A 25304-nucleotide genomic window follows, 5' to 3' on the forward strand; every position below is an offset into this window, starting at 1 on the left:
TCTCTTAACTTTTGCTTGTCTGTAAAGGTTTTAATTTCTCTGTCAAATCTGAATGAGATCCTTGCTGAGTAGAGTAATTTGTTTGTAGGTTTTTCCCTTTCATCACTTTAAATATGCCCTGACACTCCCTTCTGGCTTGCACAGTTTCTGCTGAAAGTTCAGCTGTTAACCTTATGGGGATCCCCCTGTATGTTCTTTGTTGTTTTTCCCTTGCTGCTTTTTTATATTTTTTCTTTGTATTTAATTTTTGATAGTTTGATTAATATGTGCCTTGTTGTGTTTCTCCTTGGATTTATCCTGTATGGGACTCTCTCTGCTTCCTGGACTTGATTAACTATTTCCTTTCCCATATTAGGGAAGTCCTCAACTATAATCTCTTCAAATATTTTCTGTCCCTTTTTTTTCTTCTTCTTCTGGGACCCCTATAATTCGAATGTTGGTGCATTTAATGTTGTCCCAAAAGTCTCTGAGACTGTCCTCATTTCTTTTCATTCTTTTTTCTTTATTCTGCTCTGTGGTAATTATTTCCACTATTTTATCTTCCAGGTCACTTATCTGTTCTTCTGCCTCAGTTATTCTGCTATTGATTCCTTCTAGATTATTTTTAATTTCATTTATTGTGTTGTTCATCATTGTTTGTTTGCTCTTTAGTTCTTCTATGTCCTTGTTGAACGTTTCTTGTACTTTCTCCATTCTATTTCCAAGATTTTGGATCATCTTTACTATCATTACTCTGAATTCTTTTTCAGGTAGACTGCCTATTTCCTCTTCATTTGTTTTGTTTGGTGGGTTTTTACCTTGCTCCTTCATCTGCTGCATATTTCTGTGTCTTCTCATTTTGCTTAACTTACTGTGTTTGGTGTCTCCTTTTTGCAGGCTACAGGTTCATAGTTCCCGTTCTTTTTGGTGTCTGACCTCAGTGGGGAAGGTTGGTTCCATGGGTTGTGCAGGCTTCCTGGTGGAGGGGACTGGTGCCTGTGTTCTGGTGGGTGGTGCTGGATCTTGTCTTTCTGGTGGGTAGGACTGCATCTGGTGGTGTGTTTTAGGGTGTCTGTGAACTTATTATGAGTTTAGGCAGCCTCTCTGCTAATGGGTGGGGTTGTGTTCCTGTCTTGCTAGTTCTTTGGCATGGGGCGTCCAGCACTGGAACTTGCTGGCCATTGGGTGGAGCTGGGCCTTAGTGTTGAGACAGGTATCTCTGGGAGAGCTCTTGCTGATTGATATTACGTGGGGCCTGGAGGTCTCTGGTGGTCCAATGTCCTGAATTCAGCTCTCCCACCTCGGAGGTTCAGGCCTGACACGAGGGTGGAGCGCCAAGACCCTGTCAGCCACACGACAGATGAGTGGCTTATTATCGAGGATATTTAACCACACGACAAACAGCCAGATGAAGAGATTCATAGGCTGAGGTCGAGAACAAAGAAACTTCAGTCCTCTTGGAGTTTGGAGCCCAGCACAGTGGCACATGGAGGCATTCTGCTTCACCAACCTGGAAGCTCTCTGGAACCCCTCCTTCTGGATTTTAATGGTGGCTTCACTACACAGCCATGGTTGATTAAATCCTTAGTCATTGGTGATTAATTCAACCTCCAGAACCTTTCTCCTCCTTCTGGTAATCAGGGTGTCGGCCTGAAAGTTCCAACCATCTAATCAAGTTGGTTTCAGAACACTTTTATAGAGGGGGAAAGGAAATTGGCAAGGCTATAGTAAACAGAATTCATCACTTTTCATTGGCAGAGTCCTTGCCAGGAAAAAAGTCCTCTTCTTCCTATTGGGCTCTGCTATCCTCACAGGGCATGAGAGCTCCCCCTTCTTGTCTCCCAACTATTTAATTGAGAGTTCTCTGGTTTTGCTTTTACAGTTCTTCCATGTCTTTTTATCACTTAATATCTCATTTATTTTCAGTGGTGGATTATTTTCCATTTTCTGGATGTTCCACAGTTTATTTATGAATTCACCTACTGAAAGACATTTTGGTGGCTTTCAAGTTTTGGCAATTATAACGCTGCTAGAAACATCTGTATGCGAGTTTTTGTGTGGATATAAGTTTTCAATTCCTTTGGGTAAATTCCAAGGAGTACAGTTTCTGAAATGTATGATAAAATTATGTTTAGCTTTGTAAGAAACTACCAAACTGTCTTCCAAAGTGGCTGTACCATTTTGCATTCCCACCAGCAATGAACAAGGGCTCCTATTATTCCAGATCCTTCTCAGCATTTGGTCTTGTCAGTGTTCAGGATTTTGGCAATTCTAATAGGTGTGTAGTAGTATCTCATTTTTTTATTTTGCATTTCCCTGATGAATATGATGTAAGCATCTTTTCATATGCATATTTGCCCTCTGTATATCTTTTTTGGTGAGGTGTCTGTTATGACCTTTGTCCCATTTTTTAATTGGGTTGTTTGTTTCCTTATTGTTAAGTTTTAAGAGTTCTTTGTGTAATTTGTATAGAAGTCCTTCATCAGATGTGTCTTTTGTGAATATTTTCTCCCAGTCTTTGGCTTCTCATTCTCTTAAAAGTGTCTTTTGCTGAGCAGACTTAAAAAAATTTAACTAAGTCTTGCTTATCAATAATTTCTTTCATGGATCATGCCTTTGGTGTTGTACCTAAAAAGTCATTGCCATACCCAAGGTCATCTAGGTTTTCTTCTAGGTTATCTTCTAGGAGTTTTATAGTTTTCCATTTTACACATAGGTCTGTGATCCATATTTAGTTAATTTTTGTGAAAGTGTAAAGTCTGTGTCTAGACTCATTTTTTTTTTTTGCATGTGGATGTCCAGTTTTTCCAGCACCATTTGTTGAAAAGACTATCTTTGCTCCATAGTATTGCCTTTGCTAGTTTGTCAAAGATCAGTTGACTATATTTATGTGGGTCTATTTCTGAGCTTTCCATTGATCTGTCTATTCTTTGCCAATACACTGTCTTGGTTACTGTAGATTTATAGTAAGTCTTGAAGTCGAGTAGTGTCTGCTCTCCATTGTTCTTCTCCTTCAATATTGTGTTGCTTAGTATGGGTCTTTTGCCCCTCTATATGAAATTTATGATAACTTTATAATCAGTTTGTTGATATTCACAAAATAACTTCCTGAGATTTTGATTGAGATTGCATTGAATCTATAGATCAAGTTGGAAAGAACTGACATCTTGACAATATTGTGTCTTCTATCCATTAACAAGAACTATCTCTCCATTTATTTCATTCTTGATTGATTTCATTCATCAGAGTTTTGTAGTTTTCCTCATGTAGATCTTGTACATATTTTGTTAAGTCTATCCTTATGTATTTCATTTTTGGGGTGCTAATGTAAATGGTATTGTGTTTTGGATTTCAAAATTCTTATTCATTGCTGGTATATAGGCAAATGATTGGCTTTTGTATATTAATCTTGTGTCCTGCAAGCTTGCTATAATTGCTTATTAGTTCCAGGAGTTGTTCTGTCCATCCTTTTGGATTTTCTACATGCAATAATGTCATCTAGTACAAAGACAGTTTTATATCTCCCTTCCAAATTTTATACCTTTTATCTTCTTTTCTTGTCTTATTACATTAGCTAGGACTTCCCGTATGCTATAGGAAAGGAATGGTGAGAAGAGATATACTTGCCTTCTTGCCAATCTGCGTGGGAATGCTTTGAAGTTCTTACCATTACGTATGATCTTAGCTGCAGGTTTTTCACATATAGTGTTTATCAATTTGAGGACGTTCCCCTCTACTCCTATTTTAATGAGTTTTTGCCATAAATGAGTGTTTGATATTGCAAATGCTTTTTCTGCATCTATTGATATGATGATGTGATTTTTCTTTTTCAGTATGTTGCTATGATGTATTACATTAATTGATTTTCAAATGTTGAACCAACCTTGTCGTCATTCCACTTGTTCATGTTGTATTATTCCTTTTATACATTGATTTTATTTGCTAATATTTTGTTGAGGGGTTTTGCATCTATGTTCATGATAGATATTGGTCTGTACTTTTCTTATGAAGTCTTTGCCTGGCTTTGGTATTAGGATAGTGTTGGCCTCATAGAGGGAGGTAAGAAGTATTCCCTCTGCTTCAATTTCTGGAAGAAATTATAGGTAACTGGTATAATTATTTTCCCTTAAGTGTTTGGTAGAATCCACCAGTGAACCCATCTGAGACTGGTGATTTCTGTTTTGGAAGGTTATTAACTTTTTTAGAAATTATAATTGACATACAATATTATATGAGTTTCAGGTATACAACATAGTGATTCATCAACATGATAGGTCTAGTTACCATCTGTCACCAGACAGAGTTATTACAATATTATTAACTATATTCCCTATACTGTACTTTACATCCCCATGACTTATTTCTTTTATAGCTGGAAGTTTGTACCCCTTAATCCCCTTCATCTATTCACCCATCACCCAACAACCCTCCCCTCTGGCAACCACCAATTTATTCTTCATACCTATGAGTCTGTTTCTGTTTTAGTTTGTTTGTTTGTTCATTTGTTTTGTTTTATAGATTCCAACACATATAAGTGAAATCATACAATATTCATCTTTCTCTGACTTATTTAACTCCACCCATATTGTCATAAATTACAATATTTCATTCTTTTTTATGGATGAGTAATATTCCATTATTTATGTATCCCACCTTTCTTTATCTATTTGTCTATCGATGGACACTTAAGTGGCTTCCATATCTTAGCTATTGTAAATAGTACTGCAATTAATATAGGGGTACATATATCTATTTGAATTAGTGTATTTTTATTTCTTTGGATAAGTACTCAGAAGTAGAATTGTGGATTAGATAGTAGTTCTATTTTTAGTTTTTTGAGGAATCTCCATACTGTTTTTCATAGTGGCTATACCAATTTACATTCCCACCAACAGTGTATGAGGGGTCCCTTTTCTCCACATGCTCTCCAACACTTGTTTTTTGTCTTTTTGATAATAGCCATTCTGACAGGTGTGAGGTGGTATTTCGTTGTGGTTTCAATTTGCATTCCCCTGATGATTAGTGATACTGAGTATATTTTCATGTGCCTGTTGGCCATCTGTATGTCTTCCTTGGGGGAAAAAATATCTATTCAGCACCACTGCTTATTTTTTAATAGGGTTGTTGGTGTTTTGATATGGAATTTTTTATATATCTTGGATATCACCCCCTTATTGGATATATTGTTTGCAAATATCTTCTCCAATTCAGTTGGTAGCCTTTTTGTTTTGTTGACAGTTTTCCTCACTGTGCAAAAGCGTTTTAGTTTGTACTGTCATTTGTTTACTTTTTCTTTTGTTGCTATTGCCTGAGAAGACATGTCCAAAAAAATATTGCTAAAACCAATGTCAGAGAGCATACTGCCTATGTTTTCTTGTAGGAGTTTTATGGTTTCAGGTTTTACATTTAAGTCTTTAATCCATTCTAAGTTTATTTCTGTATGTGGTGTAATGAAGTGGTCCTGTTTCATTCTTTTGCATGTAGCTCTCTAGTTTTTTCAACACCATTTATTGAAGAGACTGTCTTTTCCCCATTGCCTCCTTTGTTGTAGATTGAGCACGTAAGTGTGGGTTTGTTTCTGGGCTCTCTATTCTGTTTCATTATTATTTCTTGATTCAATTTTTAAATAGATATAGGCCTATTCAGATTGTCTATTTCTTCTTGTGTGAATTTTTGTTGATTTTTTCTTTCAAGGAATTGGTCTGTTTCATCTGGGTTATCAAATTTCTGGGCATACAATTATTCATAATATTCTCTTACTATCCTTTTATTGTCCAATTAATAATTTGTGTCTTCTCTCTTCTTTGCATAATTAACTTGGCTAGAGGCTTAGCAATTTTAGTAATCTTTGCAGAGCACCAGCTTTTGGTTTTGTTGATTTTCTTTATTGAATTTCTGTCTTATTTGATTTTTTGATTTTCCTCAATGTCTGCTCTAATTTTAATTTTTTTTCTTCTCCTCTCTTTGGTTTAATTTGCTCATTTTCCCTAGTTTCCTAATGTGGAATCTTATTTATTTTAGATCTTTCTTGTTTTCTATTCAATGTTATAAGTTTCTCTCAATGCATTACTTTCAATGCATCCCATGAATTTTGATAAGCTGTATTTTAATTTTCACTTAGGTAGAAACATTAAAAATTTTCTCTTGAGGCTTCTTCCTTGACCCACCTGTTATTTAGAAGTATGTTGTTCAATCTCCTAGCATACTGGGCTTTTCCAGCTACATTTTGATTATCAATTTCTAGTGTAATTCTATTGTGGTCTGAGAGTATACTTTGTTTAATTTCTATTCTTTTATTTATTTTTCCAGCTTTATTGTGATATAATTGACATACAACATTATGTAAGTTAAAGTATACAATGTGATGATTTGATACACATATATATTGTAGAATATCTACCAAAATAAGGTTAGTTAACACATCTTTCACCTCACATAATTATCAATTGTTGTTATGGTGAGAACATTAAAACTCTATTCTCATAGAAACTTTCAAGTATAGAATATAGTATTGTTAACTGTATTTAACATGCTGTACCTTAAATCCCCTGAACTTATTAATCTTGTAATTGAAAGTTTGCACACTTTGACCAATGTCTCCCTGTTTCCCCCATCCCTCAAGCCCTGACAACCACTGTTCTACTGTTTCTATGAGCTTGATGTTTTTAGATTTCACATTTAAATGAGATCATTCAGATTTGTCTCTGTTTGTCTGACTTATTTCATTTAGCATAATGCCCTCAACGTCCATCCATGTTGTCACAATTGGCAGGATTTCTTTCTTTGAAATGGCTGCATAATATTATATATCTGTATCTATATTTAAAATGTTTTCTTTATCCATTTATCTGTCAGTGGACACTTAGGTTGTCTCCATGTTTTGGCTGTTGTGAATAATGCTGCTATGAACATGGCAGTGCAGATATATCTTTGAGACAATGATTAAATTTCCTTTGGATACACACTCAAAAGTGAAATTACTGGATCATATGGTAGTTCTACTTTTAATCTTTTGAGTAACCATACCATTTTTCATAGTGACTCTACTAATTTACATTCCCACTAGCTGTGCACCAGGATTCCCTTTCTCCACATCTTTGCCAGCATTTATTACCTCTTGTCTTTTTGGTAATAGTCCTTTTGAAACATGTGAAGTGATATCTCATTGTGGTTTTGATTTGTATTTCCCTGATGATTAGTGACATTGAACACATTTTCATGTACTTATTGTCATTTGTATATCTTCCTTAGAGTCATGTCTCTTCAAGTCCTTTGCCCATTTTTAATCAGGTTCATTTTGGGTTTTTTTTGTTGAGTTGTAGGGTTTCTTTATATATTTTAAGTCCTAATCCCTTATCAGATATATGCTTTACAAATATTTTCTCTTATTCTATGTTTGACCTTTCCATTCTCTCAGTAATGTGTTTTGATAGACAAAAGTTTTTAATTTTGGTGAAATCCAATTTATATATCTTTCCTTTTGTTGTCTCTGCTTTTGATGACATGCACAAGAAATAACTGCTAAATCAAATGTCATGAAACTGTTCCCCTATATTTTCCAATTCGATTCTTTGGTATGTAGATATCATTTTACCAGTACCACCTGTTGAAAAGACCATCCTTTTTCCGTTGAGTGATCTTAGCACTGTTATTGAGAATCACTTGATCATATATATGAGAGTTACTTCTTGACACTCTACTCCATTAGTGTATTTGCCTATCTTTATACAAGTACCACATTGTTTTGATTACTGTAGCTTTCTATAATTTATGAAATCAGGAAGTGTGAGGTCTCCAGCTTTGTTTTTCTTTTTCAAGATGTTTTTGTCTCTATGGGGATACTTAAAATTCCATATGAATTTTTGGATGGAATTTTCTCTTTCTGACAAAAAATGTCTCTGGAATTTTGAGAGGGATTGCACTGAATCTGTAGATTACTTTGGGTAGTATTGACATTTAACAAAATTAATTCTTCCAATCCATGAATATGAATGTCTTTCCATCTGTGTCTTATTTCTTTCAGCATCCTTTTGTAGTTTCAGTGTACATTTCTTTTACCTCCTTTGTTAAATTTACTCCTAGGTATTTTATTATTATACATGCTTTTGTAAATGGAATTGATTTCTTAATTTCCTTTTCAAATTATTCACTGTTAACATATAGAAATCCAACTGATTTTTTGCATGTTGATTTTGTATCCTGCAGTCTTGCTGGGTTCACTTATCAGTTCTAACACTATACTGTATATTTCATTTATTTTATATCTTTATGTATTCAAACATAGATAACAGATTATTTTGACTCTTCCTTTCCAATTTGGATCCCTTATATATATATATATATTTTTTTTTCTTGCCAATTGCTCTTCCTAAAACTTCCAGTACAATGCTGAGTAGAAATGGTGTAAGCAGGCACTATTGTCTTGCTTCTGACTTTAGAGAAAAAGTTTTCACCATTGAGTATGATGTTCACTTTGGATTTTTCATATATGGCCTTTATTGTGTTGAGATAGTTTCCTTCTATTCCCAGTTTATTGAGATGTTTTTGTTTTCTTTTAATCATGAAATAGTGTTGAATTTTTTCAAATGTTTTTTCTTCATGAATTGAAATGATCATGTGATTTTGTCCCCTTTCATTTTATTAATGTAATAGGGAAGAACAAATCTGACTCCATATTAGATCCATTCTTTTTACTTTAAACTTACTTTAAGCTTTGTATTCTGTTGCCTGTGCTTAGGCTGTCTCTGCACCTTTTGTAAGAGAATGTTGCCTATATCTTGAAATATACAAAATAGCCTGACCATGACCTGGCCTGAACAGAGAATAGCATTTGTCTTGTTGGAGGTTTACAGGAACATTGTGACCTGACTGTGACCTGACCTACATGGACAGCTGCAAGAACAAAGGATCCGACACCAAGAAGTTTGCAACAACTAACTACACTCCTCCCTCACCTTGCCTTTAAAAAGGCTTTGCTGAAAGCCTTCGGGAGTTTGGGCTTTTTAAGGCATGAGCTATCCGACTCCTTGCATGGCCCTGCAATAAACCTTTCTGTGCTTCAAACTCTGAGGTTTCGGTATTGTTTGGCCTCACTGTGCATTGGGCACACAGACTTGCATTTGGTAACGTTAATGTGGCATATTACGCTGATTGATTTTAGTATGTTGAACCATTTTTGTATTCCAGGAATGTATCCCACTTGGCTATAGTGTATGTGCTTTCAATGTGCTGTTGAATTCTGTTTGCTAGTATTTTGTTGAGGACATTTACTTCAATATTCAAAAAAGAATATTGGCCTGTACTTTTCTTATAGTGTCTTTGTCTGGCTTTTGTATCAGGGTAATGCTGGCCTCATAGAATAATGTAGTAGGTGTTCCCTGCTCTTCAAGTTTTCAGAATAGTTTAAGAAGAATTGAATTAATTCCTCTTTAAGTGTTAGAATCCACCAGGATTGCCATCTTGTACTGGGTTTTCTTTGTTGGGAGGTTTTTGATTATTGATTCAATATCCTTAGTAGTTATGGGTCTATTCAAATTTTTCTTTCTTCATGATTCATTCTTGGTAGGTTGTGTGTTTCTAGGACCTTGTTTATTTCATCTAAGTTATCCAAGTTTTTGGTATACTCTATTATAATCCATTTCTATAAAATTCTATAATTAGAATATAGAAATGTATGGAAAATTTATAAAATTAGTAGTAATTCTATTAAATTCTATATTTTAGATATAAAAATATATAGAAAATTCCATAAAATTGGTAGTAATTCTATAAAATTAGTAGTAATGTCCACTCTTTTGTTTCTAATTTCTGATATTTGAGTCTTCTCTCTCTTTTTTTTTCCTTAGTAAATCTAACTAAAGTTGCATGAATTTTGTTGATCATTCCAAAGAGCCAACTCTTGTTTTTGATTTCCCTTATTGTTTTTGTATTTTCTATTTTACTTATTGAAGCTCCAGTCTTTATTATTTTCTTATTTCTGGCAGCTTTGGGCTGCTATATCTTTCTGGTGAATTGATACTTTTGTTATTATATAATGTCCTTCTTTGCCTTTTGTCATAGTTTTTACTTTAAGTCTATTTTGTCTAGTATTAGTATAGCCACCCCTCCTCATTTTTGGTTACTATTTGCGTGGACTATCCTTTTCCAAACTTTTTCAATCTATTCATGCCCTTGGATCTAAGTTGGGTCCCTTGTTGATAGCATACAGTTAGATTCTGTTTTTTTTTTTTTTTTAAATCCATTTTGTCAACATATGTCTTTTTATCGGGGAGTTTAATTCATTTACATTTAAAGTAATTACTGTTGGTGAAAAGCTTACTATTGTAATTTTGTTATTTGTTTACTGTGTTATACCTTTATTGAACCTCATTTTCTCCATTATTGCCTTCCTGTGTGCTCAGTTGACTTTTTTTGTAGTGATACATTTTGATTCCCTTCTCATCGCCTTTTGTATATCTTCTTTAGATATTTTCTTTATGGTTACCATGGGGATTACATAAAACATCTTAAAGTTATAATAATCAATTTTAAATTGATACCAGCTTAACTTCAATTGCATACAGAAACTGCCCTTTACAGTTCTGCCTCCCTTTCTTTATGTTAGTGATGTCACAAGTTACATCTTTATACTATGTGCACCCATTGACACAGAGTTCCAATTATTTTTTAGGCATTTGTCTTTTGCTTCAACTTGAAGGACTCAAGTTTTTTGAGTAGGGCAGGTCTTGTGATAACAAATGGCTGCTTATAAATGTAATAACTCCCCTAAGAGTTAACACCCCAGCTTCTCAAGGCCTTTGCTTTTATACTGTGCTTCTCTACCAGTATTTTCTTGCCTCCATTTTCTGTGGCTCTGTAGTCCTTCTGTGACTTTCACGAGATGTGCTCAGTTTCACGTGGTTTTTCCTAGCCTGAGATCTGAGGTCCATTTTAAACAACACAGAGACTGATCCTTCCAGCAGCCCCCAGGAAGGTTACAGCATTGCAAATTAGTTCCACTCTGCTTTCTCTGGTTTGACAAAGTAACTGGGGACGGGGCCACTGCTTCCCTCCATCCACATCATGCCAGGGAGGGAGTGGGTCAAGGATGAGTAAAAAAAATCACAAAATTTTCTAGCTTTGTGAATGGGGCTTTTTTTTTGATTGGGCATTTGCTTGGATACTATAGATATTTGTCTGATATCCAGAAGTCTTATAAAGTCATTTTATTTAGTCTCTAGTCATTTTAAAATATGTTTCTATGGGGGAATGAGGATTTGGATCTTCCTATTCTACCATCTTGCTTTAAGCTTTTATCTCCTTCACATTTGAAGAATAATTTTACTGGCACAGAATTTTAGATTGGTGGTTTTCTTCTTTTAATGCTTTAAATATTTTATTCTACTCTCTCTGTGCTTGCATGGTTTTGAGGATTAGTTTAACACTTATCCTTGATTTGTTATAGGTATAGCATTTTCCCCTCTGTGGCTCCTTTCAAGATTTTCTCTTTGTCTTTTATCTTCTGCATTTTAAATATGATTTACATATGTGCAGATTTTTCTGGTATTTATTCTTCTTGGTATTCTATGAACTTCCTGGATCTGTGGTTTGGTATCTATCATTAATTTTCAGAAATCCTTAGTCATTATTGCTTCAAATAGTGCTTGTTTTCCTCCCTCCCTCCCTTTCTTTCTTTCTTTCTTTCTTCCTTCCTTCCTTCTTTCTTCTCCTTACACCCATGTTATACCTTATGTAATTGTTTCACAGTTCTTGGTTATTCTGTTATGTAATTTCCATTTTAAAAATCTCTTCGGATTTCAGTTTTGGAGGACTCTATCGATGTTTCTTCAAGTCACTGATTCTTTCCTTGGCTGTGTCCAATCTATTGATGAGCTGATCAAAGGCATTCTTCATTTCTATTACATTGTGCTTCATTTCTAGCATTTCTTTTTCATTCTTCCTTAGCGTTCCCATTGCTCAGCTAAAATTACCCATCTGTTCTTGCATGTTGTTCACGTTTCCCTTCTGTTGAAGAACTTCATTTAACCAGTATTTAAGAGTAGGTCTGCAAGCAAAAAATTCTTTTAGTTTGCCGTCATCTGAGAATGTCTTTTTCCTATGCATTCCTGAAGGATAGTTTCAATGAGTATAGAGTTGGCAGTTAATAGGTTTTTTTTCAGCAGTTGAAAAACTATCCAACTCTTCTCTGGCTTCCACAGTTTCATATGAAAAAATCACTCTCACTTGAATTGGTAGCTGCCTATAAAATCCTATCGATAATGTGTCATTTCACTCTGGCTGTTCTCAATAGTTATTTTTCTCTCAATATTTTTTGTCTTTAGTTTTTAGAAGTTTAATTATGATGTGTCCTGTCATGTATTTCTTTGGGTTTATTTTGTTTGGGGTTTGCTCAGCTGAAATCTGTAAGTTTGCACTTTTCACCAAATTCGGGAAGTTTTCAGCCATTATTGTTTCACATACTCTTTCAGCCCCATTCTCTTTATACTTTCTTCTCCAATTCCAAAGATGCAAATGTTGGCTTAAAAAATGTTACACAGAGGCTTCCCCGGTGGCACAGTGGTTGGGAATCCACCTGCCAATGCAGGGGACACGGGTTCAAGCCCTGGTCCAAGAGGATTCCACATGCCGTGGAGCAGCTGGGCCCGTGCGCCACAACTACTGAGCCTGCACACCACAATCACTGAGCCCACGCACCACAACTACTGAAGCCCATGCACCTGGAGCCCATGCTTCGTGGTGGGAGAGGCCACCACAAAGAGAAGCCCACGCACCTCAGTGAAGAGTAGCCCCCCTCACCACAGCTAGAGAAAGTCCACACGCAGCAACGAAGACCCAACACAGCGAAAAATAAATAAAATAAACAAACAAACAAAAAATGTTACACAGGTCCCTGAGGCTCTATTTATTTATTTGTTTATTTTAAAAGTCAATTTTCTATGTTTTTCAGATTGGGTAAATTCTATTAACCTGTCCTTAAGTTCACAGATTTTATCCTGTTATCTTCATTCTACTAGGATACCAACCAGTGAAGTGTTTTTCTTTCTTTTTTTTAATATGAAGTGAGAGAGTAGCATTGACATATATACACTACCAAATGTAAAATAGATAGTGGGAAGCAGCTGCATAGTATAGGGAGATCAGCTCAGTGCTTTGTGACCACCTAGAGGGGTGGGATAGAGAAGGTGGAGGGATGCTCAAGAGGGAGGGATATGGGGGTTTATGTATACATATAGCTGATTCACTTTGTTATATAGCAGAAACTAACACAACATTGTAAAGCAATTATACTCCAATAAAGATGTTAAAAAAATTTTATTGTATTTTTCTGTTGTATAATTTCTGTTTGGTTCTTTTTAAAAAAAAATAACTTCTATTTCTTTACTGTGACTTTCTATTTTTCATTTGTTTTAAAATAATTTATTTGCCTTTTTATTAGTATTTTATGATGAGTTTTAAAATCCTTTTCAGATAATCTGATTCATCTCAGTGTTGATGTCAGCTGTTTGTCTTATTCAAATTGTGATTTTCCTGGTTGGAAAATGACTTTCTATTGTATCCTGAACATTTTAGTTTAGTATGTTAGGAGACTCTGGGTCCTATTTAAATCTTTTTTAGTAGGCAGTCACCTTAATTTTAGCATGTGGATTCTGGCCTACTTCTGTCAGCTGTGGTTCCAATGGAAGTTTAGGTTTTAGAACCTTTGTGGTGCTATTTTTCTGCCTGATTTATCTGGTGTCACCAGGGTTCCCACTGGTTTCTGCTTGTGCTACCTCAGAGGGTGGAAGGGCTTTCCCCAGGCCTGTTGCCCAGTGTCTCTCACTGGGGGATGGAAATCTCAGGTCTGCAAGAACAAAAAGGCTTCCCTGGCTGGTTCTTTACTTTTACAGGGTCCTCCCTGCCTGTGGAAATGGAGAGAGCTTCCTGGGATGAGCACTTGTTGTGGCAGGGCATCTCTTATTGATGCCTCCTGGCTACTGCAGTGTCTCTGGGTGGGAAAGGGCAGAGATGAGAGCCCTTCACTTAGTTTATTATTATTAGTGGGGAATATGGTCTTGATCAATCCTCTTTGCCGATGCTGCCAGGCTCACCTCCTGTCAGAGGGAATCCTGTTCAATCTGGGGGAGAAATGAGCCTCCCTGGGCTGCCTTCTGTTGTTAAGTTGGAGGTCAGGAAATACCCAAGAGAGGCCTAGAGAAATGAGGGAGACTTTCAAATGTGCTGTGACTCACATATACCCAAGTGACATTTTCCACTTAAAGAAGTGACATTGTCAATTCTCAATTATTTGGTTCCTTGCTTCTGTGTGATAGCGTCTATGTTTGACAGGAAACCTGAAACTCCTAGGTTCAGTTTGACGGGATTTACCAACTTATATATGAAAATCACCTCCAAAGTTATAAAGTGCTTTTGCAGCTACAACTTCCCTTGCTTTCCACAATCACAGTGTGAGACCAGCAAGATTGAGATTATTCCTATTTTGCTAATAAGAAAACATAGTAAGTTGGGAGACTGAGACTCATCCAGAAGTGATTTCTCATTCAGGGCCTTCCATTGATACTTTTCCCCTTGTGAAACCAGACCTTTACTGGGTGACAGGAGGCTGTGGAAACAGTTGATTTAAAGGGACCCAGCTTGCCATGTCCTCGGCTGCAACTAACAAACACAGTAGGTTACCATGGAACTATAGAGTGGATAAATTCCAAGTTCAAGCTTATGTTCCGTATAAAGTACCCTGAGAATCTGGAAATCAAATTACCCTTAGAGAATCTGTTGGTAAAAAATCTTCCCAGATAGATGAAATTATCCATCTGAACAGGTCACCTCAGGGAAGAGGGTATCATATCAGAAAGGAGGTTGCTGAATTCCAATAGAGGGAAATGGGGTGTAGTCCACAAAGGCAAGATTGAAATTTGATGTAAAAAGCTGTAGCCTGACCAAACAATAGGGAGTTGGTTGAATAAACTATAGTTCATATAGTGAGATACAATGTGATCATTAAAAGTGAGATCAATTTATATATATATAGAGGTAGAAAGGTGTTCAAAATATATAAGCAAGAAACATATAGGAGTGTATAGTACGATCTGATTTTTATTCTATATGCATGCATGTAGATTTATCTCTGCATAGAGGAATTATGAAGTCTTTTTTTTGGTTCTCTATATTTTAAAAACATTCTATAATGAACAAATGTTTCTCAGTTAATTATAAAATAGAGCCATAGCCTAATCCACTTGTTATGAACTGAATGTTTGTGTCCCACCAAAATTCATATGTTGAAATTCTCCCTCCCCCAATATGATGATAATAGGAGATGGAGCCTTTGGAGGTGATTTGGATTAGATGAGATGATGAAAGTTGAACCCTCATGAATGGGATCAGTGACATTTTAAGAGTCATGAGAGACCATGCTTCTCTCTCCGCTCTCCACCATGTCAGGATACAGTGAAAGACAGCTGTCTAGAAAGCAGGCTCTCATCAGAAAAAATCTGCCAGGTCTTGGGCTTCCCAACCTCCAGACCATGAGAAATAAATGTTTGTTTTTTATAAGCCACCCAGTGTCTGGTATTTTGTTATAGTAGCCTAAATGGACTGACAGAAGTTGTATTGTAACCTTATTGTATTGTAACTTGATTGTCTAAAGACAATGTGTCAAGAGTAAGAAGGGTGTTGAATGGATTGAAGAAAAAGGAAGCCTAAGAATAAAAATTGGTTAGTTTAATTAGTAGCAACAGGGCTGAAAGTAGAAGGAGCCTGACTAATGTATTTTGATTGATTATTAAAAATTTGCCAGGCACTTAAGCAGGTAGTACGTCACATGTTAGCTCAGTTAATCTGCATAACCACTCTGTGTGGAAGGTATGATTATTACCCCCATTTTCCAGATGAGGCCTCTGAGCCTCACAGAGGGGAAGTAACTTGCCCAAGGCCATACAGCTAATAAATGGCAAAGCCAGGACTAGAACCCAGATCTCCTTGTGTTCTACCCACTGGAGGCCCTGGGCATGTAGTTTCCAGAGAGGGAGGCTCTGCTTTGGGGCAAGGAGAGATCACTGGCCTCTTTTGCAGCCTGGAGGAAATAACCCCTGAGTTCATGAGGCTCCATGTGTGAATATTCTTGTTGGATGGGAGGTGGAGAAAAGAGAAGGGGCCGTGGAGGGGGTGAAGAGCCAGATCCCTGGATAGATCTATCCCCCAATGTGAATGAACAAGCTGGTGTTCAGTCAGTATGCTTTTGTGAGTTAAGTGGGTGTCAGTCTTGTCCTCCCAGCTCATCAATGCTAGATAGACTCTGCACTCCACAGTGCTGTCCAGAACCAGGCATCCTCTCTGATACCTGTTTTGTCTTATTTTAACATCAACATTTAACCTACCTGCAGATTCTGTCTTTATAAGGTGGTTCATCCATTAAGGCTAGGTCAGGGTACCTTTTTTTTGAAGGTACGCCACCTTTCCTTTAATTTGTAGCTATTACACAGTAAACTCACACACATAAATGATTGAAGGTTTTAAATTCTAGACCAAAAAACTGTATCAACCAACATCTTCAAATCGGAACACAAGTGCAGAAGGGAGCCAGTGAGCAATTTGGCACTGGACTAAACGAATGACAGTGAACATTCTGACGGGGTCACACACCCATACCCCACTGGTATGACAGGTTCAAGATAACACACAACAGGAAGTTTAAAGTCAATCATATACACTGTTGTATCTTGGAAAGTTCAGACTTGAGCTGCTGCGACAATCATTCTGTAAACCTGGGGCTAATGAAAAGTCAGGTTCTCAAAGAACCTACACAGCCTGGGTTCTGATTTATACATCAGTTGCATGACGTTCATGCAGGTATATGGCTAACATTATCACACTACAGGTAACAATGGTCATATATTTGAATACTACTTCTAAAGCTGCCTGATCAATACACCCCAGCAAAAAGGACAATTACTTCACCATCACTTTGGTTTGTATCTCTGGCTTAACAAGTCCTTAAGTCCCCATGGCACTTAGCTGGACAATATCAAAGTTAGAGGTCTAGCACTAAAATAGTTTTTTATTCTTGGATAAATTCTCTTCATCTGAATGCCCAAATGACCTGTCCAACCAGATGCTACTGAAGTTACAGTAAACACATACACATATACAAATACTCTTACTATGAGTTACATTCCAAAAAGACTGAATTTATTACCTGTTCCTAAGCCTGAGGCACTGTTAACTAGAATACAGGACATGGTCTGTTTCAAAACTAGCATACATGCTCTGCATTCCTATTGGCATTCACAAAATACAGAAATAACCCTGTCTGCAAATGTGAGGTGGTGGCATGGAAATACTTTATATGAACTGGTGTGGCCAACTGCATGTGAGGTAGGATCAGAGACATGAGTCTTTTGACAGTGATCACCTAGTGACTTTGGTGTACATAGTCTCATCTGACTGGTGGCAGGGGTTCCAATGATGTTTCACCTACAAAGAGGCAAAGAAGGAACTCAGGACCCAACAGCCTTAGAGACATATATTAATGGGAGAGAATACCACCTACCATCCTTGACACTTTAAAAGAAAAGAAAACCCAGGACCACATACCCTAGAAGAGAAAATTGTTGACAGAGAAAATACACAACTCAGAGCATTCTAAAGGAAAGAATTTCTACCAGTGTAAAAGATAGCCTTAAAAGAAAATATGTCGGCCATAATACTACCTGGAAAAGAGGACCTTTTTTGGACCTTATTGGAGCACATTCAATCTTAATTAATTGGTATGCTGGTCATCCTGGACTAGCATATACTCCTTCAGCTTAATTGGCCAGGTGTATTTCTATACTACCTTCTCTTTCCTCCTCCCTTCCCCCCACCTTCTCCACAACTGGGATTCTATAAGGGCTAGTGTAGAGCTCTCTAAAGAGTCAGAGTACAAAGCCATGAAAGTGGTTGAAAAGCAACAAAGCTTTGGAAGAGAAAGAGGCTTTTAGGTCACCCCCAAAGCTTTAGAAAATACCAGGAAAGAGAGCACCAGGCTTAACACAGAAGCTGTTGGTTTCACACAGGCCAACTTCTGAATATGTTTTTGTTTAGCCCCAGCAAGACACATGGGCCTAAATTAGCTTTCAAAGCACACTTGCCTTTTGTGAAGACAAGTCACAAATCACAGGGCATGTAACACACTTTTACTTGCACTGACGTCTAAAGGAGACATGGGCTGCTGTGACTGGTGATGAAACCAATACTTCCTATATAAGGGGAAGGCACAGACTGTCAAGTCTCACAGCCAGGGAATCAGAGAAGACATGTTCTGTATGGCTTGAAAACCACTTTTTTTTTTTTTTTTTTTTGCATTGGAAAAGCTTCTGTTGCTGCCATCAAATGCTTTGAAAATGGAAATGCCTCTAAAAGGGAAACAAACTAAGAGTCCTTTACAACCCCAAATCTTTTCCCTTGTCCTTTGTTTGTTTGGCGTCACCTAATAGCCAAGCCATTTCTTCACATTATGTTAAAAAAATAACTGAATAGGAAAAAAAATTAAGGCTTAATCCATGTCTACTTTTTGTTTATAAATGTCTATATAAAAAGTCAGGTCTAGATTTGGCACTTAGAAGAAAGTAATCAGATTTGGTTACAATCACATCTGCCTGTATCATACATAGAATTCTGGGAGGGAGAGGCCTGAGGGTGGGGGAGAGATTTGGTACAACAGATATCATTAAATCATATACTTTGGAACTTGAGAAAGTGAGAACAATCTTCGTAGGAAGAAACCAATCTGAAGTATAGTATACCCCTTTTGAGACAAGTATTTTTCTTACAGGAAATTTACATTTCCCTACACAACTGTTTTTTTAAAAAGTCACTTTATAAAATGCTCTCAGAAAGATTTCCCAGTGGTACATCAAAGCTTAATAGCATCAAGAAAAGGTGTTATATGTTTAATAAAAGTCACTATGTAACAAAGATCGGACATAGTTATTAAACTTCTCTGTCTGCTAAATTCAGGCCAAGCTTAAATATTTACCAATCTGGTTTGAAAGCAACTCATAAAAAGACTTGGATTCCTTCTGGTTGGAAGTGTTCAAGGAAAGATCTTGCATTCAGTGAAGTGTGAAGTGTTTCTTAGACAAAATATGTCCATGCATGTTGACAGGCATGACAACTGACTTGGTAGTAATTGAACACAGTTTCTAGGATGACTTTCCAAAAGATACCTGTGCCTAATACATGTACCATAAGCTTTATGTTCTTGCCCAGTTAGTGCCAAATAAAGTTTCATGCTTTCTTTCATACAGCAAACCCCATCCTTGAATTTCTTCTTTAAAAAGCTGTTACTTAGGTTTGTTATTTAGGATTGTTTTAGTTATTACCATGAGGAATCTGTTATTCTATAAACTAATACTTAATGACTTTTTAAGAAAGGTGTTCATGTAGAATCTGAGCATGGCCACACTCCCAGGCACAGAGCCTGCCTCATGCTTGGAAAAGATAAGGAGTGACCCGAGGCCCATGTAAGCTGTGTAGGAAACAGGCAGATGTCAGGTTCATGGATGAGACAGTGGCAGGTGGTTAAATGCCTTCCTATTTAAGTGGGGCAGTCACATGAGAATGGAATTTTCTACTCAGGGAACTGGAAGGGTAGGGCAGTGGCGGAGGGCGTCACATTTCTTTCACAGCATAGGTGCTATATGAGGGTATGAAATGAAAGCCATTAATAGATGATCTTTTTTAGTACACCCAGTAACTTTCCTTCAGGAGCCTCCCCTCTATTGCTAGGCTCCTGACTACAGATAGCTACTGGGTTTTTACCAGTGCATAAATATTTGGATTCTACTGAACTTTTTCCCTCCTTCAGATTTACAAATCCAACTGTAAAACAGGGAGGTGTTATGTGTTGAGAGTAAATAGGGGATTTTCACAAGGTTTTCCTTAGTTCCATGTATGTCATATACAGGTAACATAGGACATGCTGGGGAATAAAAATAATAAAAGACCAAACAAATTGACTGGAAATAGCAGTGTTGCTCTTCACCACTTCTCAGTCTAGAACTATATTGAAAAGAACTTGTCACTAATGATTAATTTTGTTTTGGATCTAAGAAATAAGGTTTGGTACTATGTACAGGTCTGTAGAAATAAATCTGAGACCCTTAAACTAACTTTTTATAGGATTTGTAAAGGTCATTTGCCTTTTTTCTTTCTCTGAAAAGACCTTAACACACTATTGGAAATATCATACTAGTTAATGGACTATAAAATTCAGATTGAGATATGGGAGAAAGCCCTGGGTATAAAGCAAGATCCAGAATAAACTCATTTGTAGCAGATGATTGGTATTGTCATCCTCTTTGATAACTTCCTTCACAGAGCCAGGGTTTAGATAGAGCTTCCAGATCAAAATGACTTGTACAAATCCCAATTATTTTCCAGAAGTAAGAAGTCAAATGACAACTGGCAACATCTGATGATTTATGTTATATAAGCCAAAGACCAAACAGTGGAAAGAGGGGATGAGAAGATACAATAGGAAATCACATTGATGTTTTAAAATTATAGGAACAAGGCAGCTATCAAGGAGAGGTAAGTAGAAAAATGGCCCCTATTTACATATGAAAAAAAGACAACCAAAATGACTTAGAGTTCTTCCGCTAAATAGGAATTTTTTTGTGTGTCCATAGTTTAGCTAGGGGTAAGAAATCAAGGAACTATCCTGAGTCTTCTCTGCTACTTCTAACACTTTGATTAAAAGGTCCCTCTTTCTTATAGAGAAAAGTAACTAATGAGGTGATCCTTCAGAGGTGTCTGTATTTACAAATGGATATGGTAGTAACAGAGATGGCTCTTTCACTAAGACATCTAATTTTTTAGCTTAAACTAGACATATGGTATACAGAATAGACATCTTAGGTGAAGACATGGATTCTATTGGCAATGGGAGTTCTGAAAATGCTGACAATACGTAGTGCATGACCCAAACTACCCAAGACTTACCCTACCCCAGCATGTGGAAGTGGGTAAACTATGACTGAATATCCAATAGGAAAGTGTACAGCGTGTATCAACCCCAAATGGGGGAAAGTTTGGTGTTTAAACAACACATCCCCTTCTCCCTGGAGTATTTGGGCATGCTTTAAGAATAGACTTTTTTCAAAAGTGTACATTAGCACAAGGTGTTAAGACTACGAGATTTTAAAAGTAGTGCCAATTATGTCTAAAAATCCACAAACTTGATGTGATGTCTAGGGAAGTAAAACCACTGGTCTTCATAAAAATACCTAAGAAGAGGGACTTCCCTGGCAGTCCAGTGGTTAAGATTCCATGCTTCCACTGCAGGGGGAATGGGTTCGATCCCTGGTCAGGGAACTAAGATCCCACATGCCATGCGGTATGGCCAAAAAAAAAAAAAAAAAAAAAAAAAAAAAGACCTAAGAACAGTCCTGTTTTAGGAAAACTTAGATGGGCACATATGCCATGTGCAAGCCAGGGTCTAAAGCGCTGAGATTTTCAGTTGTCTCCTGAACTGATGTTGAGAATGCTATTGATCAATATTATTAATTCAGACCTCACTATTTTGGAATTGATCATTTTACAATGTAGTGGATTTAAGTTTATCAATGGGCTATCTATTAAAAAGGGATTTGGCTGAGTATTATAAGACCTAATCAGGGTGTGAGTTGGGGAAAACAAGTGTTGTAACCTAAGAAAACTATTTCCTTATATGTTCTAAACCACCAAGCACCCATGGATCATTTTGATTTATTTCTCAGGCAAATGTTGGGGTCTCTATTGGCAATAATGTTAGCTTACATTGTATGACTAAATATAATTCCAAGTAAAATTTTCTTTTAAGCTATTATGCAATTCAGCTACCTGTTGCACACCATCTCTCCCCTCAACAGGGGCTTAATTCTCCACTGTGACAATATTTCAACTTGTTCTCATGCTATAATAGTAAGGGTGGAAATGTTAGGGAGGCTGATCTTTAAGGAAAATGGAATAATGGAACCAGCCTAATATCTCAGCTGAAAAGCAATATTTTTAAAGCTAAATCCCACTCTAGAATAATAACATATTCTTTCTCTTGCCTATATTCTGGGCTGCTTGACATGCATATACTGGTTGCTTAACTAGTAAAGGCCCTAAATCCCCTTTCAGACTCTTAAGTGGGAGGAGGGGTGCCCTGGCCTTGCCCATTTAATCCAATTAGAAAAGCAGCACAGCCTTTTTTTGAGACAAGGATCATTGTGGGTGTTGCAGGTGCACCTAATATGGAAGCAGATGAATAGCTCACTGTTGCTTAGAGAAACCTGCCTCCTTGATGATGGCCTTAGAGAGTCCTGTGTCTTCAGAGAGGCCTGTGGTCCCAGAGAAGCTCATGGCCCCAGAGATGCTGATGTCTTCATAGAAGCCCATAGCCTCAGAGGTGCCCGTGTTGCCAGAGATGCCTGAGACCCCAGAAATGCCTGTGTCTCCAGAGAAGCCGACATCCCCAGAAATGTTTATGGCCCTAAGGTTGCCCATGGTCCCATAATAGTCAGGGTGGAGGTCTGCACACTGGCTTTTTACTTGATCCATCTGAACTCGAAGGCCTCCTTCCCTAGAAAGAGTGCCATTCTCCATCAAGGTATTCAGGTCTCCATCAATACCCATAAAGCTGAGAGGATTGGTTAAAGGAGTTCCCAGGTGTTGAGATAATAAACGCCCTAATTGAGAGCAGGTACAGACTTCTTCTGGTGGCTCATCATGGGCTTTCACTTTCTGTCATGGGAGCAAGGAATGGTTGAAAAGAATTAGAAACCGGAGTAAAACTAGGCAAATATCACATTGACTTATAGGGATCCTGCCTGCTGTCACTTATATGGTAGCAAATGACCTTTTGCCCCCTCCTCATCCTCAAACATCTTTTCTTCATCACTTGACCTAGTGCTTTAAAAGCCCTACTACTAAAGACCCTCAAGGGTCTTGTATATATAAAAGTTCCCTTTTCTGATAAATGCAATTTTATTACTGGGAGCAGGGAGGGCAAGGGAAAGGATCACTAACATTTATTGAATACCTCCATGTGCCAGGCACTTTACATATAGTATTTCCTTTTATACTTAAGAGTCTTATTAGTTAGGAATTAGCTGTATTTTACAGATGAGGAAACTGAGGCTCAGAGAATTTAAGTCATCCCAAATTCACACATTTAGGAAGTGGTAGAGCTGGGATCTGACCCTGCCTCTTCTTAATGCCAAAGTCTATTATCTGTCTACTACTTCATGCTATCTCCAATGGATATTTTCACCTTCAGGGATAACACAATGATTCACTGATACTTTACAACAGTGATTCTTAACTTTTGTGGGTCATAGACACCTTTGAAAATCTGAAGAAAATGATGGACCTTCTCCTCAGAAAACTGCATGCATTCACATGTGAGTGCATGAGATGGCACACAAACAGTTTTTAGGTATAATTTCAGGGGTTTCACACACAGATCCCCTGAAGGGCATCTGTGGATATCTATGGGTTCATGGACTCCAGTTAAGAACTCCTGCCTTAGGGTATAAGCATACCACTCTTATTTTCCTGGAAATCACAAAATCACACACACACACACACATACACACAGTGATAACCCTTGGAGAGAGAAACTGAATGGGTAGGTGGCTGGGAGAGTTTTTTCAACGTTCCATTTTGTACATTTTTGTATTCTGCATATTCTAACTTTATACTTGTACTGCCTTTTTTTTTTTAAACGTCAACGGGGTTATCTGTTGGGCTGCTTTTGTTTCTCTTCTCTGTATTAAAAAAGGAATGTTAATAATAGTTATTATTTTAAAAGGAAGCCTTACTTACTTTTGAACTTTAGAATCAGAAAGTGATCTGATTCAATCTAGAATGAATCTGATTCTCTCAGGAATTAGGCAGGAATAAGTGAAAGGGCTGGGTTTAGAATAGGAGACCTGCTCTGGAGGCCTTGTGGAGAAGGCTCCTAATAGGTAAAAAAGGAGGCAGGAGACACTAGGAAAAAGGTTTCCTACTTTTCAGTTCTGCCTAGGGCTTGACCTTCCTGGGGCTGCTTGTTTCCTTTGTTTCCTATGATTTTAAGTTATGCTCCAGTTTTTTCCTTCCCCTTCCCCTTCCCCTTCTTCTTCTTCTTTTTTTAATGGAACCAACTAACTGACCGTTACCTGCCAAGAGGACATTCAAAAGTTTAGGATCTGATGTAATCACAATACATTTATTTTCACAATAAAAGGATATTTGTTTACTTACAGTGAGCAGAAAAGCTATGCCTTATCTGGTCGAAAGGAGGTTCACACCCAGTTCCTAAACAGCACACCCTTTCCAAGAATTCTTTTCTAAAAAATATCCCTCCCCTCTACTTCAAACACACCCTTAGGGACCTCTGGATTCCAGAAGCAGTTCAGCATTTTCCATTTTTTGAAAGGAAATCCCTGTTGACTTGTTTAACTTCTAATTAAAAACAAGTGTGTGACTTTGGTTTTGCTGGTACAATAAGCAGAGTTTATAATCTACATGGGAAGGAAATCAGATTTTTTATAAGGTTTTCCTAATTGGAAATATAACAATTTCATTGTTCTCATTAGTACACCCAAGAAGTTATACTTATTCTATTGATGGATAACAAATACTTGTATTACTTCCCTGTCATTCCCTCTTGTTCCTCCTAATAATTCCATCCAGATCCAAAAAGGGAACCAATCCACTTGTTTAGCTGAGTGTTATATTTACCACTTAATATGGGACGTAAAAAAAGAGTTGCACCTTAGAGCTTTATAGACACAGGATGCTTGGAAAGCAGAGAGTATAACAAGCCAGCCAGGCAGCTTCTCACAAGTACCAATTCAACTCTCAGTGGATTGGGCCTACTCAGAAGGGGCAAGAGGTTCTCATTTTGAGATTTAACTCTTCACCTTTTCTAGTTTGTGCACATCTGCCTCCAGCATTGATCTCTGCTTCTTAATTTCCAAGAGGCTCTCTAGCATACTCTGCTTGGGCTGCAGCCCTTTGTCAAAGCGGTTATACATCCCACACCAGAACCTTGAATAAACAAAAAGAAAAAAAGTGGGTTAGCTTAGCTGGAGAAATAGATTGTTTATGTTTTCCTCATGTCAAGAAAATATTAGCCTGGTAGGTAGGCAGATCTCAAAAGTAAGGTAACTTTGATGACATTAAAAAGACTGGACATGCTCATAATTTAAGAGTAAAGTTCCTAACAGAAAGATCTCTGCTGAAGACAGGCTTCCTAAAGTCGTACTGAGCTCACAGCCACCTCTAAACACACCCCTTGACATGGCCCTGCCCCCATAGGGACAAGACCCAACTTC

The 25304-nt window shown here is 37.2% G+C and overlaps 1 protein-coding gene across 1 annotated transcript in view; it reads right to left on the bottom strand.

Moving 5' to 3' along the window:
• Positions 1-22055: 22055 nt before the first annotated feature.
• Positions 22056-25304, bottom strand: part of MTMR8 (myotubularin related protein 8) — a 204430-nt gene continuing 201181 nt past the window's right edge. Inside the window, exons 13-14 of the mRNA XM_059911077.1 lie at positions 24891-25017; positions 22056-22725 (exon numbers count right to left, since the gene is read on the bottom strand). Coding sequence (XP_059767060.1) covers positions 22255-22725; positions 24891-25017 — 598 coding nt within the window. The 3' untranslated portion in view covers positions 22056-22254. The remainder of the gene's footprint in view (positions 22726-24890; positions 25018-25304) is intronic.

The sequence above is a fragment of the Balaenoptera ricei genome, chromosome X, assembly GCF_028023285.1.
Source record: "Balaenoptera ricei isolate mBalRic1 chromosome X, mBalRic1.hap2, whole genome shotgun sequence".
In the NCBI taxonomy this organism is placed as follows: Eukaryota; Metazoa; Chordata; class Mammalia; order Artiodactyla; family Balaenopteridae; genus Balaenoptera; species Balaenoptera ricei.